Here is a 14,094-nt window from a genome sequence, read left to right as displayed (position 1 = left end):
ATTTTGCAATTCCATGAAAAGATGGCTTGGAGCTTGATTACTGACATCGGTCTTCTGTACGTGTTACGGGCGCCTATTAATGCCACATATTCAGAGAGGCTCCAAGTTGGCCAGAACACGGGGCTATGGAGATCTGAAACCTATTGCGTAACCGGCTTACGGCTTCAAATCGATCTAGGTTGCCTACACGGCCATATTTGTAGATGAAAACAGGACCCTTTCAGAGCCATACCCGCACCCTTCTTGTTATCCTCATCATTGCCCGGAACGGACCGAAGGATACCAAAATAGGCCATAGCTTACTGCTTGGCCCGTTTGTGTACGCGATCACCGACCTGATTCGGGCACTCGAGGCCGTGAAGAATCGTCAAGGTGGTGTCGGATCGTGGTGGTCGAGGAGAGGCGTATCTAAAACCGGCTAGCTATGCCAGTTGGTAAATAAATTCTCAGGAGAGCCCTTCAGTAACTTGGCCAAACTGGCATTTCTGCAAGCGATAATACCAGTCGCCGAAGTAAACAGTGACTTTGTCATTGCCATCCTGTTCATATGATCTAATAGCCCTTGGCCATTCAGAAACCAGCTTGGAACCGGGTTCAGAATTCATGGCGATGAGGCGGGTTATGAGATGGCGGTGGTGGCGGTGGTGGCTGTGCTGCCACCAAGAACCCTGACAGAAAACGGTTAGAACTCGTCTATAGAGTGGAAGCTGGAAATTTCCGATGTACCAGGATAATTTCTCTTTCAAAGGAATGGAAAACCCTATGCTGAATCTCTGATTCTATTAGAGTAACTCGGTTAGTGGTGAAACAATATTCCAAATTTGAAGAGTTTTCAATAAAGAATCCTCCAGATCCAGCGGACTCAAAGGAGGCTTGAAAGCCAGTTGGAGATATAACATCATGGTTGTGACATTGAAAAGAGCTGTGCTGCATGGGATGCCCATATTGTGAGTCGGTATGCAAGCAGAGCGTCTTGGGGATGTATCTATGCTCAGCAGGAATTCGTGAATATTAATATCGTTGCCCCCGACATGAAGTCTATTTCCAGTTAGCCCCGGCAACATATTAGATTAAGCTCGGGTCTTTTGAATTTACATCGGCCTTCCTCAGGTTCTGTGATGTCTGTCCCTAAGTATTTGCTCACTTTCCTCGTTATGATAAACCTGAAGCCACATGGATTATCTTTCTTTCTTTCTTTTTTCTTTTCATGTTTTCATATTCCATTCGGGAATACCATCGGCGTCTGCTGGTTCTCGCGCCGGCAAGCCCTCGACCCAAAAAACATTTAGAATGACAACTTGTGATCGGTGCGCCTGTATCTAGAGTATGAATAAGATTCCTCCTCGATAGCCTTATAGATGGATCATTCCTCGGCGCCGAGGATAAGCGGGTTTCGACCCAAGATTCCTAGAAGATGCCGAGGATGCTGGGGCAGATCAGACCCGCCAGCGGGCGAGATCGTTCCCGAACCGCCAACATTCCAGCCGACCTGGATCGGGCCGGTTTTGGCCCCCCCCTCAGGCGCGTTGGTAAGTTGCACTCGGCATTCCCTAAGACCGAGCGCGCGAAAACTGAAAGTTGGCACCAACACGTTTTATAAATCCAAGCGCCTCGGATCCGTTATAGCCCTGATGATCCCTCATCTTTCGTCATCCCCCCAGAAAGCCATGATAGTAGCAGCCACCACCTTAGGTATTACGCGGAGTCGCATGAGGAGCAGGGCCTTGGATTCAAGGGGGAAGTGGTGGCAATCGTTAGTTGCGCGATAGTAGTTAACGAATGAATGACATCAGTTCCGCCCTAGTATTTTTTTCTATTGTTCCATCTTTTCCCACTAGCGTCGGCGGCGCCCCACGTCACTGAGTCGCGGCGCTTGAGGAGGCGATGGTTGCAGCCAGAGGAATTTTCGGGCTTCTCCCCTCTTTGCCCTTGGCCTTGATCTGGTGCAGGGATGCTCAATCAAGAGGGAGCTCCGATTCTCGGTTCGTGAATTGTCTGATCGGTTTCAATCTGCCCCGGAGCAATCTCGTCTCTGACCAAGCATCCAACTGTTCGGCAGTTCCCATCGCGTGTCGCAGCCGTCGCATGGTGCGCGGTGGGTCCTGCACGGTTAAGTCGGATCCAGTTCCTCTCGTGCCCCATTTTCTTCTTCCAAGCGCCACTCAGTCATCTGGGAAGGGGAGCTTCTGTTTATAGTGGCGGCCCTGCTGCCTGATGAAGTTTCTCCTTTCTTCTCCTGAGAGATCCCGGGACGTTTTGACCATACCTCGTCCGAGGCGCTGTTACATAGCTGGGATCTATTCGCGATACGCATTCGACGATCACCATGAGCCTCAACCGAGAAGATCGCAACCTCGAGATGGCCGAGATCGCGGCCCGCCCTCATGCCTCCTCCCAATGGGATGGAGAGAAGCCCGACACATCGAAAGAGGCAGACAGGCCGTCATCGTCTGGAACCTCGGTCTCTTCCACTGGTTCTAGTAGCTCCGTCGAATACAACTCCAATTTTCACAGATTACAATCGCGAAACACGGAGGTGGACCTCGAGCGCCATCGAACAGCGACCTCCCAGGCCCTTAGCCGCATTGAAACACAACGTCTACAACATGCGATGACCGTGGGTGAGAGTGTGAAGTCGCGCCCATCTCGACAGCCGTTGCCGGCGTTTGGTGCTGGAAAACCCTACCCTCCACACCTTCCCAACCGCGATGATTATGTTGTAGAATTCGATGGCCCAGAAGATCCCTTATACCCCCAGAATTGGCCATTAAAACGAAAGTAGGTCGTCTCGTATCCAATCCTAGATCATCCACCAGAGAACTCATTTGTTTCTTTTTTCTCAGGATCTACATTACCGTAATCCTTGCATTCACCAGTATCTGCTCAACATTCGATTCGGCCATTTTCAGCACTTCATCTTCCGCCGTTGCCAAAGTATTCAATGTTGGCCTCGAGGTCTCCGCGCTGTCGAGCTCGCTATACATTATGGGCTACGCCTCGGGCCCGTTGATCTGGGCACCCCTGTCGGAATTGAAAGGCCGTCGCCCGCCCATCGTCTTCGCCATGCTTGGCTTTGGTATTTTCAACACCGGCGTGGCTGTCGCTAAGGACCTGCAGACTCTCATGATTTGCCGTTTCTTCTGCGGTGTCTTTGGCAGTTCTCCCCTTGCCGTGGTTGCCGCTGTTTTTTCCGATATTTACAACAACCGCACGCGTGGCATTGCCATCGCTTTCTTCTCGAGCACGGTTTTCTTGGGTCCGCTTGTGGCCCCATTTATCGGTGGGTTCATCAACATGTCATACCTCGGTTGGCGCTGGACTGCGTACATTCCGGCGATCATGGGTTACGCGGCCTTTGTGATGAACCTCTTCTTCCTGAAGGAGTCGTATCCTCCCGTCGTTCTTGTCGACAAAGCGGCAGAACTGCGGCGCCGAACGAAGAACTGGGGCATTCATGCCAAGCAAGAAGAGATCGAGGTTGATTTCAAAGACCTAATAATCAACAACTTTTCTCGTCCACTCCGCCTGCTGATCAAGGAGCCGTTGATCTTGGCGGTGACCATCTACCTCAGCTTCATCTATGGCCTCCTCTACTGCTTTTTGACCGCTTATACCATTGTTTTCCAGCAGGTGTATGGCATGAATGCGGGCGTTGGTGGCCTCACGCTGTTCGGAATGGTGGTTGGTCTTCTCATCGCAGGATCCTATGTTGTCTTTTCTAGTCGGGGATATAACGTCAAACTAGAGAAGAATGGAGGTGTGCCCATCCCCGAATGGCGTCTCCCGCCGGTGATTGTCGGTGGTGTGCTGTTTGCTGCCGGTCTTTTCTGGTTTGGATGGACGGGATTCACCAACAGCATTCCGTGGATTGTCCCTACCCTCAGTGGGCTTTTCACAGGTTTTGGTCTCCTCATTATCTTCATTCAGCTTTTCAACTACCTCATTGACACCTATCTCATGTTGTGAGTTCTCGCACCCCATTCAGACTACAATCGGTGTGAATGATAAAACTAATGGATCTTGAATAGTGCTGCATCTGCAATCGCCGCGAATACCTTCTGCCGTTCCATGGTTGCAGCAAGTTTCCCGCTTTTTTCACGTCAAATGTTTGATAACATGGGTATCCAGTGGGCTGGCACACTGCTGGGTTGTCTTGCGGCATGCCTGGTCCCTATCCCCATAGCCTTCTTGCTCTTTGGAAAGAAGTTGCGAATGAAGAGCAAGTTTGCCCCGTATTTCGAGCCAGTTCAAGAATCGCATTGTGCGAACCAAGATGAGGTCACCGAGGAGGATAACGAGACATCCTGAACGGCAGATCAACGTTATTTGCCAAAAAAAGTACATTTGCAATAGTCATCAAGACTTGAGATTCCCCATATGAAGTATTAATTTCAATCTTCTAATTTTTCTATCTATCTCCCTGGACAATTATATCATTAAGTTCATGCCAGACAGCTAAACATCTAGTTCTTAGCCATGCTCTTCCTCTTGACCACCTAATTTCTTTTTTTTCTCTTTTGTTTTTGTAGTGAAATATAACTTGTTGCACAGGCAGCAAATATGTCCACAGAAGCACAGGGTCACCTATAATGAAAAAAATGTCACACCTAAATGACTTAGCAGTCCGGAGCGCAGGGCTCTAGTAACCCTGCTATTTATCGCACTAGGCCACTTTTCCGATGAAGGGCACTAAAACCTAGAATTCTGCGGCTGCCACTACTTTTGATAGTCCCTTCTATCTTTCACTAGCTATTCCAGGCTCTCCAGGCAGTACCAGCCCCTTGGGGCTTATGCTGAAAGCTTATGCCAACACAATCCTATCGTTTCTCATCGCAGAAAATCAACCTTTCTTTAACCAAGCAAGCAATCTTCGTGATAAACCAATTACAATAGTAGGGAGGTTGGACGAGAAGAATAGCTGGATTCAAATCTCTGTAGTTTCCAATTTTCAGTGGAAAACTTGAATATTATGTACTTCAGTAAAGGGGTGGGCAACCAATTTTGTCCCAGCGCTTTGCTAGGTACGCAGTTTCTTTCCATTACGATAAACTTCAGCAGACTGTAAAAATGCCATATTGTACAGCGTTGATTATAGCATATCCAACACGCTAGCGCATGGAGCCATACTGACCATGAACAGCCCCCAGGGGTCAAAAAGAAGCAACCTCTCAGTGCGACCAGGAGGGACAAGATATAATGCTGAGAGATTGGGAATAATAACGCTCATTGTCCCGACAAAGCTCACAAAAGGAATTTGGACGTAATAGCCACATCGAACACTGAAAAATCTAAACACACACGCTATTCATCCGAGGAGTAAACGAGAAGAATGGAAGAAAACATGTACATCTTAAAACATATTCGCGCAATATCATGGATGGACTCGATTATCATGATCGGTCAAAAGTGTGTAAATGGAAAGAGGATAGAGAGACGGGGCAATCAGCAAGCACAGCCATCATTGCTGGTGGTCTCTTTGGGATGAATATTGACATCGATCACTATGAGGGCCTCATGGTTAGCATCAAAGACATAGGTAATATGGTCATGAGGAAATGGACCGCGAGGAATCAACATACTTTGGCTCTCGCCTTGTTTAGCTTCACCCTCCATTCCAGGCAAAGCCTGCGCAATTCTCCGGAACAGCTGCTTCACGTTATGGCCAACCTTGGCACTGGTCTCGATAAACATCAGGCCGTTCTTCTTGGCTTCCTCCTCGCCTTGTGCTGTGGTGACCTCCCGCTTGTCGTTCAAATCAGTCTTGTTGCCGACCAGGACAATGATCACATCGTTTCCACGCTCTCCTCGCACATCATCGATCCATTTTCGAGTATTCTGGAAGGACTTTGCATTCGAGATATCATAAACAACGACCGCCACACTGGAGTCTCGGATGTAGGAAGGAATCAGGGAGCGGAATCGTTCTTGACCGGCGGTATCCCAAAGTTGAAGGCGGACAGTTCGGTCTTCGAGGTACATGGTCTGAAATGAAAAAAAAAGTTAAAGTCAGTAAAGAATGAGTGGAGGCCCAGTAGAGCTACTTCGTCTGACTTGGGAGAATACGTCGGGACTGCAGGTTGGCCTACCTTGGACAAAAAGTCAATGCCAATAGTGGCCTGGTATGTGTTGTCGAAGGAGTCGTACATAAAACGGGTGATCAGAGATGTTTTTCCAACTATCAAATCTGTCAGAACGCCCGGCATTGCTTTCATTTGTGCCCTTGGAGGTGCTTGATCGTCATCATGGGCTTGGGAAAATCGTACCACTCTGCTCTCCCAGAAATACCAGCCTGCGCCACGTCAGTATCAGCGTTCTCCCAAGTCTAATAATAGCACTGCCGGAACTGTCCACACGCACTTAAACTTCTTCAACGGGTTCGAATACGACCCTACTCCAGAGCCGGAGGCCATGGTGGATGGTTGGTGGATTAAAGGAGGGGGAGCACTCAGGGGGAAGGAGGAGAGGTTCGCGATGCAGGCGCTCAACAGGACGGACAAGCTTGCATACAACACAAGTATCCTTGGCGCAATCAAGACGAGAGACAATGAATCGCCAGGGTTCAAGCAGCACGTTTCGGGGGAATCGACAGGTTGAATGATCCGTGGATCTGGGGAAACACGGCGAGAGACTGCCCACCGCCCGGACTAGCCACGTTAATCCGCTCCGGACCACCGAGTCCATTCCTCCTCCAAACCCGAGAGCTTCAGCTCCCTTATCGGCGGACTGCATTTTCCCACCCCCTCCGAGACCTTTTCATTCCTTCGTCTTCAGGTTGTGAAAGGTCACCATGTATCTCCGGTACCTATATGGTCTCTTCACGGCCGCCTTTGTGGTGGTCGGGTTGTGTATGTTGACTCTGAATCCTGATCGTCAAAGCCGACAGCTATCCTAATGACGTGTTTTAGACATGCTGTTCCAGGGACAAGGTGAAGCCTTCAATGTAAGATCTCATTTCAATGCGGCTCAAGCTGTCTCAGAGCGCTCTTGTATTGACAAGTCATCAGGTCGGCCGGTTCCTGGAGGAGGTATCTCCTTACGCCTGGGCCAACATCGGTATTGCTCTCTGCATTGGTTGTTCGACAGTCGGAGCGGCATGGTACGTTGAAACTCTCCGGGATCTCGGATGAATCTGAAATACTGATCAGCGGGCGTGTTTGCACCTTGTTGTAGGGGTATCTTCCTTACGGGCTCTTCGATCGTCGGCGGTGGTGTGCGGGCGCCTCGAATTCGGACCAAGAACTTGATTTCCATCATTTTCTGTGAGGTTGTGGCTATTTACGGTGTTATCATTGCCATCATCTTCTCCGCAAAGCTTACCCCAGTTGCCGAACACGAACTTTACACTCAGAGTAACTACTACACGGGCTATGCTCTCTTCTGGGGCGGTATCACTGTCGGCTTCTGCAACCTGATCTGCGGTATCTCCGTCGGTATCAATGGCAGTGGCGCTGCACTTGCCGATGCCGCTGATCCCAGCCTGTAAGCTCTCCATTTCCTCCTTGATATCTGCCAATGTTGCGAGTCTGGATTCATCTTCTAACCTTCCTGGCAACCCTCTAGCTTCGTCCGGATCCTGGTGATTGAGATTTTCAGCTCAGTGTTGGGCCTGTTCGGTCTGATCATTGGTCTTCTGGTGGGTGGCAAGGCTCTTGACATGGGCGCGGCTTGATCTTCTTCAAAACTCTCTGCTGGTACGAGGGTTATGATTGCCTATTTGGGCATGAGAAAGGGGAGCAGGTGTCCCCCTACTATGATCTCGGATCTCTTTCCTTTTCTTCTGCCTTTTCCGTCTTGTCTTGCTTTTTATTTTGCCCGGCCCCCTTGGGAGGGTATTGTCTCATTCCATTTTCGTGTCTATGTATACACATCATTGGGGCGTCTGGATTCGATACCGTAGAACTTGAAGCTCAGTGGGTTTTGCTGAATTGCATTGGTGATCTGGAGATCATGCATGTGTACAGTAATGAGTAGCAATGGAGCCACACTTCCAAGAATTATTCGCCTCCGCCTTCCTCCGCACATTCTTTAGGACAATGATAGAACAATCTTTCCGGTTACGTTCATGATAATCAAAACAAAAACTTTCATTTCGAGGGCCACGCCGGCTCCCATCCGGGGAACGCAGTGTGGGTAGCACGGACCGGCCACTAACCGCAGGGTTGCACCTGCACGTCCCGGAGATTCGCGATACCCCGGAGTCCACGTCTTAAAAAACCGCAGCTCCCCCACTTCCTCGCATCCTCAATCCACAATCCCACCATGGATAGCAGCACCAAACTCAAGGCGGCCATTTTGATCGTCTCCGACACGGCCTCGCAGGACCCCGCCTCTGACAAGACGGCCAATGCCCTCGCCCCCATCCTCGCCGCGGAGGGGAAGTGGGAACCCCCCGCAATTAGGATCGTGCCGGACAATGTGTTCCAGATCCAACAAGCCGTGTGCGACTGGACAGACGGGCCCAATTGGTACAACCTGGTTCTTCTCAGCGGCGGAACTGGCTTTGCTGTCCGAGATAACACGCCCGAGGTAAGAAATCTCGGGGGCTGCGGGCTGCGCAGTGCCTGGCCTGGTCCGAGACTCATCCCGCTGATGACATCACTAGGCTGTTTCTCCCCTGATTCATCGCCATGCTCCAGGTCTAGTGTGAGTGTTCATAACGTCGATGTGGTCATCTTTGGTTCCGAGAGTCGCGCTAATGTCGAACTAATTTCCCCAGCCATGGCATGATCGCCGCTTCGTTGAAAGTAACCCCATGTGAGATGACATCACCCACCGCGTTTTGCAACTATTTACATCCCTGCTAACCCCCCCCACTACCAGTCGCTATGATGTCTCGTCCTGTTGCTGGCGTGCGAGATAAATCTTTGATAATTACTTTGCCTGGGTCCCCTAAAGGAGCCATGGAGAATCTTGACGCGGTTGTGAAGCTGCTTCCTCACGCTTGTTTACAGTCTGCCGGGGCCAACTCGCGAAGCCTGCATGCTGGCGGCGTGGAGAAATTGGAGGCTGAGGCAGGGGTTTCCGCCGGCCATCAAAATCATCACCACCACCATCATCACCACCACCATCATGGCCATGGACATGTAGTTCCAAAGGCCCATACCTCCCCGGCGGATCGACCTGTGTCCAATGACCCTTCTGCTGGTCCTAATCATCGATATCGTTCTTCACCCTACCCAATGCTTTCTGTAGAGGAAGCACTCCGTCAAGTCAGCGAACACACTCCCCAACCCATTGTCGTCGAGGCCCCCGTGAACACATCTGTCGTGGGCTCGATCATCGCTGACGATGTCTATGCCGCCGAAGCGGTGCCCGCGTACAAAGCTAGCATCGTGGATGGCTATGCTATCATTGCACCCGAATCGATCACCAGTGGTCAAACTACCAAAGGCGTGTTCCCCGTAGCATCTGTCACGCATGCCAACGTCGGCGGAGCTCTAGAGCCTCTCCAGCCGGGGACCATCGCTAGAATTACCACCGGGGCCCCTCTCCCTCCGAATGCGAATGCCGTAGTCATGGTCGAAGATACCGTCCTTGTGTCGTCTACCCCTGATGGCAAGGAAGAAGCCACCGTTGAAATCATACCGGGAGATATCACGCCTGGCGAGAATGTTCGCGAGCCGGGCAGTGACGTTGCCCACGGATCGAAGATTCTGTCTCGCGGACAAATTATCTCTCCCGTTGGCGGCGAGGTCGGTTTGCTGGCTTCCACTGGCACTAGAACTGTCAAGGTATTCAAAAAGCCCCGAGTAGGCGTTTTGAGTACAGGGGACGAACTGGTGGAGCACGACGATCCCCGGACCCTCACGGGCGGACAAATCCGGGACTCCAACCGCCCTGCTCTCCTATCGTGCCTCAATTCCTGGGGCTTCCCCACCGTCGATCTGGGGATCGCACGAGACACCCCTGCAGGTGAGATCGAGCATGCACTTCGAGACTCACTGCGCGGTGTGGGTCGTGCTTCATCTAGTGTCGATGTGATCATCACCACAGGTGGAGTCTCCATGGGAGAGCTGGACCTTCTCAAGCCCACCATTGAACGGTCTCTTGGTGGTACAATCCACTTCGGCCGTGTATCCATGAAGCCTGGCAAGCCTACAACCTTCGCAACCATTCCCTTTAAGGCAGCTGCCACCGATGCGACTGCAAATGTCCAGCAAGAACGTCAGTCTAAACTCATCTTCTCTCTTCCTGGAAACCCAGCTTCGGCCCTAGTGACTCTAAACTTGTTTGTTCTTCCATCATTGCACAAGCTCTCTGGCTTAGGGGAAAGCTCTCAAGCAATGGCCACTAAGCCCTGGATGTCGCCGCAGCTTGGACTGCCTCGCGTTGCAGTGGTCCTAACCCACCACTTTCCACTTGATCCCAAGCGCACTGAGTACCACCGGGCTGTGGTAACCGGCTCGCGCTCGGACGGACGTTTGTATGCGACAAGTACTGGCATCGGGGGTGTCGGACAGCGGAGTTCACGGGTTGGCAGTCTTGCAAGTGCCAATGCCCTGGTCGTCCTGCGTCCTGGCCGCGGAGTCGGCATTAAGGGAGAGATTGTTGAAGCGCTCATGATGGGCCCTGTCTACGGCTCGGACACGCGACTCATCTGCTAAAACATACTCAAAACGACTGGAGCAATATAGAGGGGCTGGATCTCCTCCTATATTCCAATGTTGATTATCTTCTCTTTCTCTTCTTTTTTGTCTCTTTACCTTTCCCCTTTCGGTGCTGTCTATTTGGTTTATACACTTGATACAATTGTCACTAGACTGCTAGTATATATCGATGAGCAAATGAACTTACGAATCAATTTGACATTAAGACAAAAGCCCAGATCTTTACTGAAAGATGCAGAGGCGGTAGTATTGGATTATGAATTTGCTAACTGAGTAAAACAGAATCTTCAACGAAATAAAAGGAATAAAACTCTCGATAGTTTAATGAGGAATCAAGTGCATCCTTTCTATCTTTAATAAATAGCAATTCATGAGGCGAGGATAGCCAATGTGATCAGAAAGCATCATTATATTTTTTGCCTGTCGCCTTTAACGACGTCTTATAAATTGTGCATTCTGTAATGTGATGTTAGTGAAGTACCTCGGTGCCCACTGTTGCTATTGCCTACCAGAAACGCACAGTCGAAATTCAGCTCCCCCTTCCTCTGTTCGTATTATTTCCTCTACTACACCACAAGACTAGGTAACGGTAAATCGAACGCCGAAAAAGGATACTCTTGACGCTCTTTTAAGCGTTATGTTTTAACTAGTCATTAAGTATAGATTCGAATATAGCCTGCCACACCGCAAAGAAATCCACAGGTATTGACAGGCGAGATTCTTGAAGGCATTACATAGCCAGCTAGAATACTCACTTAGTACGTATACTTAGTACGCATAGTACGCACTCCATCTGCTTCCATTCCAAGAGAGAAAATTCAAACCAACCTGACAACAGATTCGATAAAAATTCCATCTGAGGACCCAGCCAAGCAACAAAAGTTGGGTGGATTTGCGACCGGACACGACAGGAAGAGCGGATGCCAAAACGAACGCGCGCAAGAGTCCTAGTCCGACATAGCTGTAGAGTGCTAGCGAGCGAGGATGCAGGCTGAGTACGCGACCATGTTCTCTGACATGCATGCCATATGCCTAATAAGCTTTTCTATGCGTATGTCCGCTAGCTTAAAATTAGGAATAGTTCCAAAACAGTGACCTGCTGTTGCATTTGAAAAAGCCATCAGAGAAAGGAATGTGCCACATGTATACATTATATCCTACTCCTTGCTTCGCGGCGGCCCCTTGTTTTTCGATGATCAAAGAAATGTTATTTCTTATATCTAGCAGCTGTATGGCACATTGATGGGTATTAGCTACAGACTCACCAATTATCTCAAACCTATATTTCAAACCGATTTACACATTCCCCCAAACGAGCGGAGCATTGGCAATATGAAGGCTTTTTCTTTCATTGTGGCATTCATATTTGCGGCTATTGTTGCAGCAGTGCCAATGGATATGACTGTTGATAAATCAGCAATAGAACAGGTATGAAAAAGGCGCAGAAATATTTTAATGCCACTGACTAAAATGGGATGTCGATAGACCGTGAGTGATAAACCTCGACTGGAAAACGACGATTTACAAATATATAAGGCTGACTGAGATGGGATATGGACAGGATGTAAGTGATGAATATTAGCTGGAGAGAGATGACTAGAAGCACACAGGGCTGACTGAGACCGGGTTTGGATAGTGTGTAAGTGCTAAAGCTCAGCAAGACAGATGGTGATAGGGACACAGAACTGACTGAAATGCGATGTTGATAGGCCGTAAGTAGTGAATCTCAGCTACAGAGGATGACTGTAAGTAAACAGGGCTGACTGAGATGGGCTGTGGACAGTGTGTAAGTGCTTAATCTTGTCTGGTGAAAGATATGTCGAAATTATAGTGCTGACAATGATCGGATGGGAATAGGGCGTGAGTGATAAACCCTAGTTGGGGAGAGATGATTACAAGAATATAGGGCTGACTGATATGGTTTATGGACAGTGTGTAAGTGATGAACCTCGGCTGAATAGAAATGACCACAAGCATACAGTACTGACTGAGATGGATGTGGATAGGCTGTAAGTGATGAATAACCGCTTGAAAAAGACAGCTACAATCGCATAGAGCTGACTGAGATGTGATACGCGTAGGGTGTAAGTGCTAGAGCCCAATTAGAGAGAGATGACAAGAATACAGGGTTGACAGAAATGGGATGTGGATAGAAGGTAAGTAATGAATCTCTTTCAGCTGAAGAGCGGTAACTATAAGCATACAAGGCTGACTGAGATTGGTTACGTCTAGAAGGTAAGTGATAAACATAAGCTGGAGGGGGATGACAAGCATACAGGGCTGACTGCGATGAAATGTGCATAGTCTGTAAGTGATGAAAATTATCTGAAGAGAGATTAATAAAAGCATATATCTCTGACTGAGATACGTTGTGGTCAGTGTGTAAGTGCTAAGCCTCAGTTGAAGAGAGATGACAAGAAAACAGCGCTGATTGAGATGGATGCGGATAGTCTGTAAGTGATCAGTATTAGCTGGAGAGAAAACGACTACAAGCACACATACTGATGGACATAATATATCTAGTAGAACAAATAGTCGGCATCGGAGTCGCAGAGGGGTCTGGAATACCTGACGGATGTAAGAATTGAAAGGATACAAGTAGCGGGTGGCAGTTGTCCAACTGACATTCTATCCATAGCCTATCCTGTGTATCAAACCGTGGCTCTACTGCAAATCTTTGGGCCCCTCGCAGAAATAATCTTGGTTGTTTCTTTGGAAATCCTTGCGTTTCTTTTTCGTCTGCCTTGGTATGGGTTTTTCTTGATTATATTAGGTTTTCCTGTACTGTTATGTGAATGCAAAGGCTTTTATCTCTCTGTTCCCACCACCTTGTCTGAGCCTGTGATATGCTGGTTCCCAACTAACTTGCCTGACATCAACTGTGGTCTGCACATACTTGCTATCTAGGCATGCTTGTGTTGACTCCTACGTGTTCCTGTAGCTCCTTGACCTACTATCTGCTCTGATGTCTATCTTATTAACAATTCCCTAGTCGTCTGACTTCTCTATATTTGCCAAAGTTTGATTTTTACCTTTATTATTCAGTTTAGAAGACAACCTTGATTTTGATCACATTTTCTTGATGGATTGAAGGCGGATGATCGATGATTAACAGAGGCCAGACAGCCGACTAGATGTCATGCGAGCCATTCCGGCCGTGCTCCAGGAGTCGATCATTCCCCAAGGTGACAGTTTTAATGTTACCAATATTACTCCTTCAACTGATTTTTCTGCTACTCCTACTCCTCTTGATCCTCCTATTTTTACAGCTGATTCTGATTAAATGGTAACTCAGTAGAAGATTGGGCTTCGGTCCATAGTGCCAAATACTTCAGTGACACCACTTTATTCTGTATGGAAGTTCTACATGCGACATATTGTTTTAATGCAGTAACAAGCCACCTTCTATCAGTCCGCACAGATCATCGATAAATCCACCAAGCTAGATTTTCAGAAAATCAGTTCCTCATAGCTCATAGCTCCCATT

General features: G+C 48.8%; 5 protein-coding genes across 5 annotated transcripts; 4 read left to right on the top strand and 1 right to left on the bottom strand.

Annotated features, from left to right (window-relative positions):
• Positions 1-2,326: 2,326 nt before the first annotated feature.
• N7462_004863 (MFS transporter) lies at positions 2,327-4,308 on the top strand (the record flags this gene model as incomplete). The annotated part of the gene is made up of 3 exons (XM_057076589.1): positions 2,327-2,778; positions 2,844-3,962; positions 4,029-4,308. The coding sequence occupies 3 exons, from the start codon at positions 2,327-2,329 to the stop codon at positions 4,306-4,308; spliced, it is 1,851 nt and encodes a 616-aa protein (XP_056936094.1).
• A 1,134-nt stretch (positions 4,309-5,442) lies between these two features.
• Positions 5,443-6,410, bottom strand: N7462_004862 (Rab family GTPase YPT6; the record flags this gene model as incomplete). The annotated part of the gene is made up of 4 exons (XM_057076588.1): positions 5,443-5,982; positions 6,087-6,175; positions 6,264-6,289; positions 6,358-6,410. 4 exons carry the CDS (start codon positions 6,408-6,410, stop codon positions 5,443-5,445), a joined length of 708 nt encoding a protein of 235 aa, XP_056936093.1.
• A 377-nt stretch (positions 6,411-6,787) lies between these two features.
• N7462_004861 (H(+)-transporting V0 sector ATPase subunit c'') lies at positions 6,788-7,669 on the top strand (the record flags this gene model as incomplete). Its single annotated transcript, XM_057076587.1, has 5 exons — positions 6,788-6,845; positions 6,906-6,940; positions 7,005-7,096; positions 7,171-7,479; positions 7,561-7,669. 5 exons carry the CDS (start codon positions 6,788-6,790, stop codon positions 7,667-7,669), a joined length of 603 nt encoding a protein of 200 aa, XP_056936092.1.
• Positions 7,670-8,259: 590 nt separating this feature from the next.
• On the top strand, positions 8,260-10,604 carry N7462_004860 (bifunctional molybdopterin adenylyltransferase MobB/molybdopterin molybdotransferase MoeA family protein; the record flags this gene model as incomplete). Its single annotated transcript, XM_057076586.1, has 4 exons — positions 8,260-8,526; positions 8,603-8,643; positions 8,717-8,754; positions 8,821-10,604. The coding sequence occupies 4 exons, from the start codon at positions 8,260-8,262 to the stop codon at positions 10,602-10,604; spliced, it is 2,130 nt and encodes a 709-aa protein (XP_056936091.1).
• A 1,335-nt stretch (positions 10,605-11,939) lies between these two features.
• On the top strand, positions 11,940-13,890 carry N7462_004859 (uncharacterized protein; the record flags this gene model as incomplete). The annotated part of the gene is made up of 2 exons (XM_057076585.1): positions 11,940-12,035; positions 13,723-13,890. The coding sequence occupies 2 exons, from the start codon at positions 11,940-11,942 to the stop codon at positions 13,888-13,890; spliced, it is 264 nt and encodes an 87-aa protein (XP_056936090.1).
• Between the last annotated feature and the right edge of the window lie 204 nt (positions 13,891-14,094).

Source organism: Penicillium macrosclerotiorum (genome assembly GCF_028827735.1).
Source record: "Penicillium macrosclerotiorum strain IBT 26536 chromosome Unknown utg000003l_segment0_segment0, whole genome shotgun sequence".
Taxonomy (NCBI): domain Eukaryota; kingdom Fungi; phylum Ascomycota; class Eurotiomycetes; order Eurotiales; family Aspergillaceae; genus Penicillium; species Penicillium macrosclerotiorum.
This window is presented reverse-complemented; position numbering and strand designations above follow the sequence as displayed.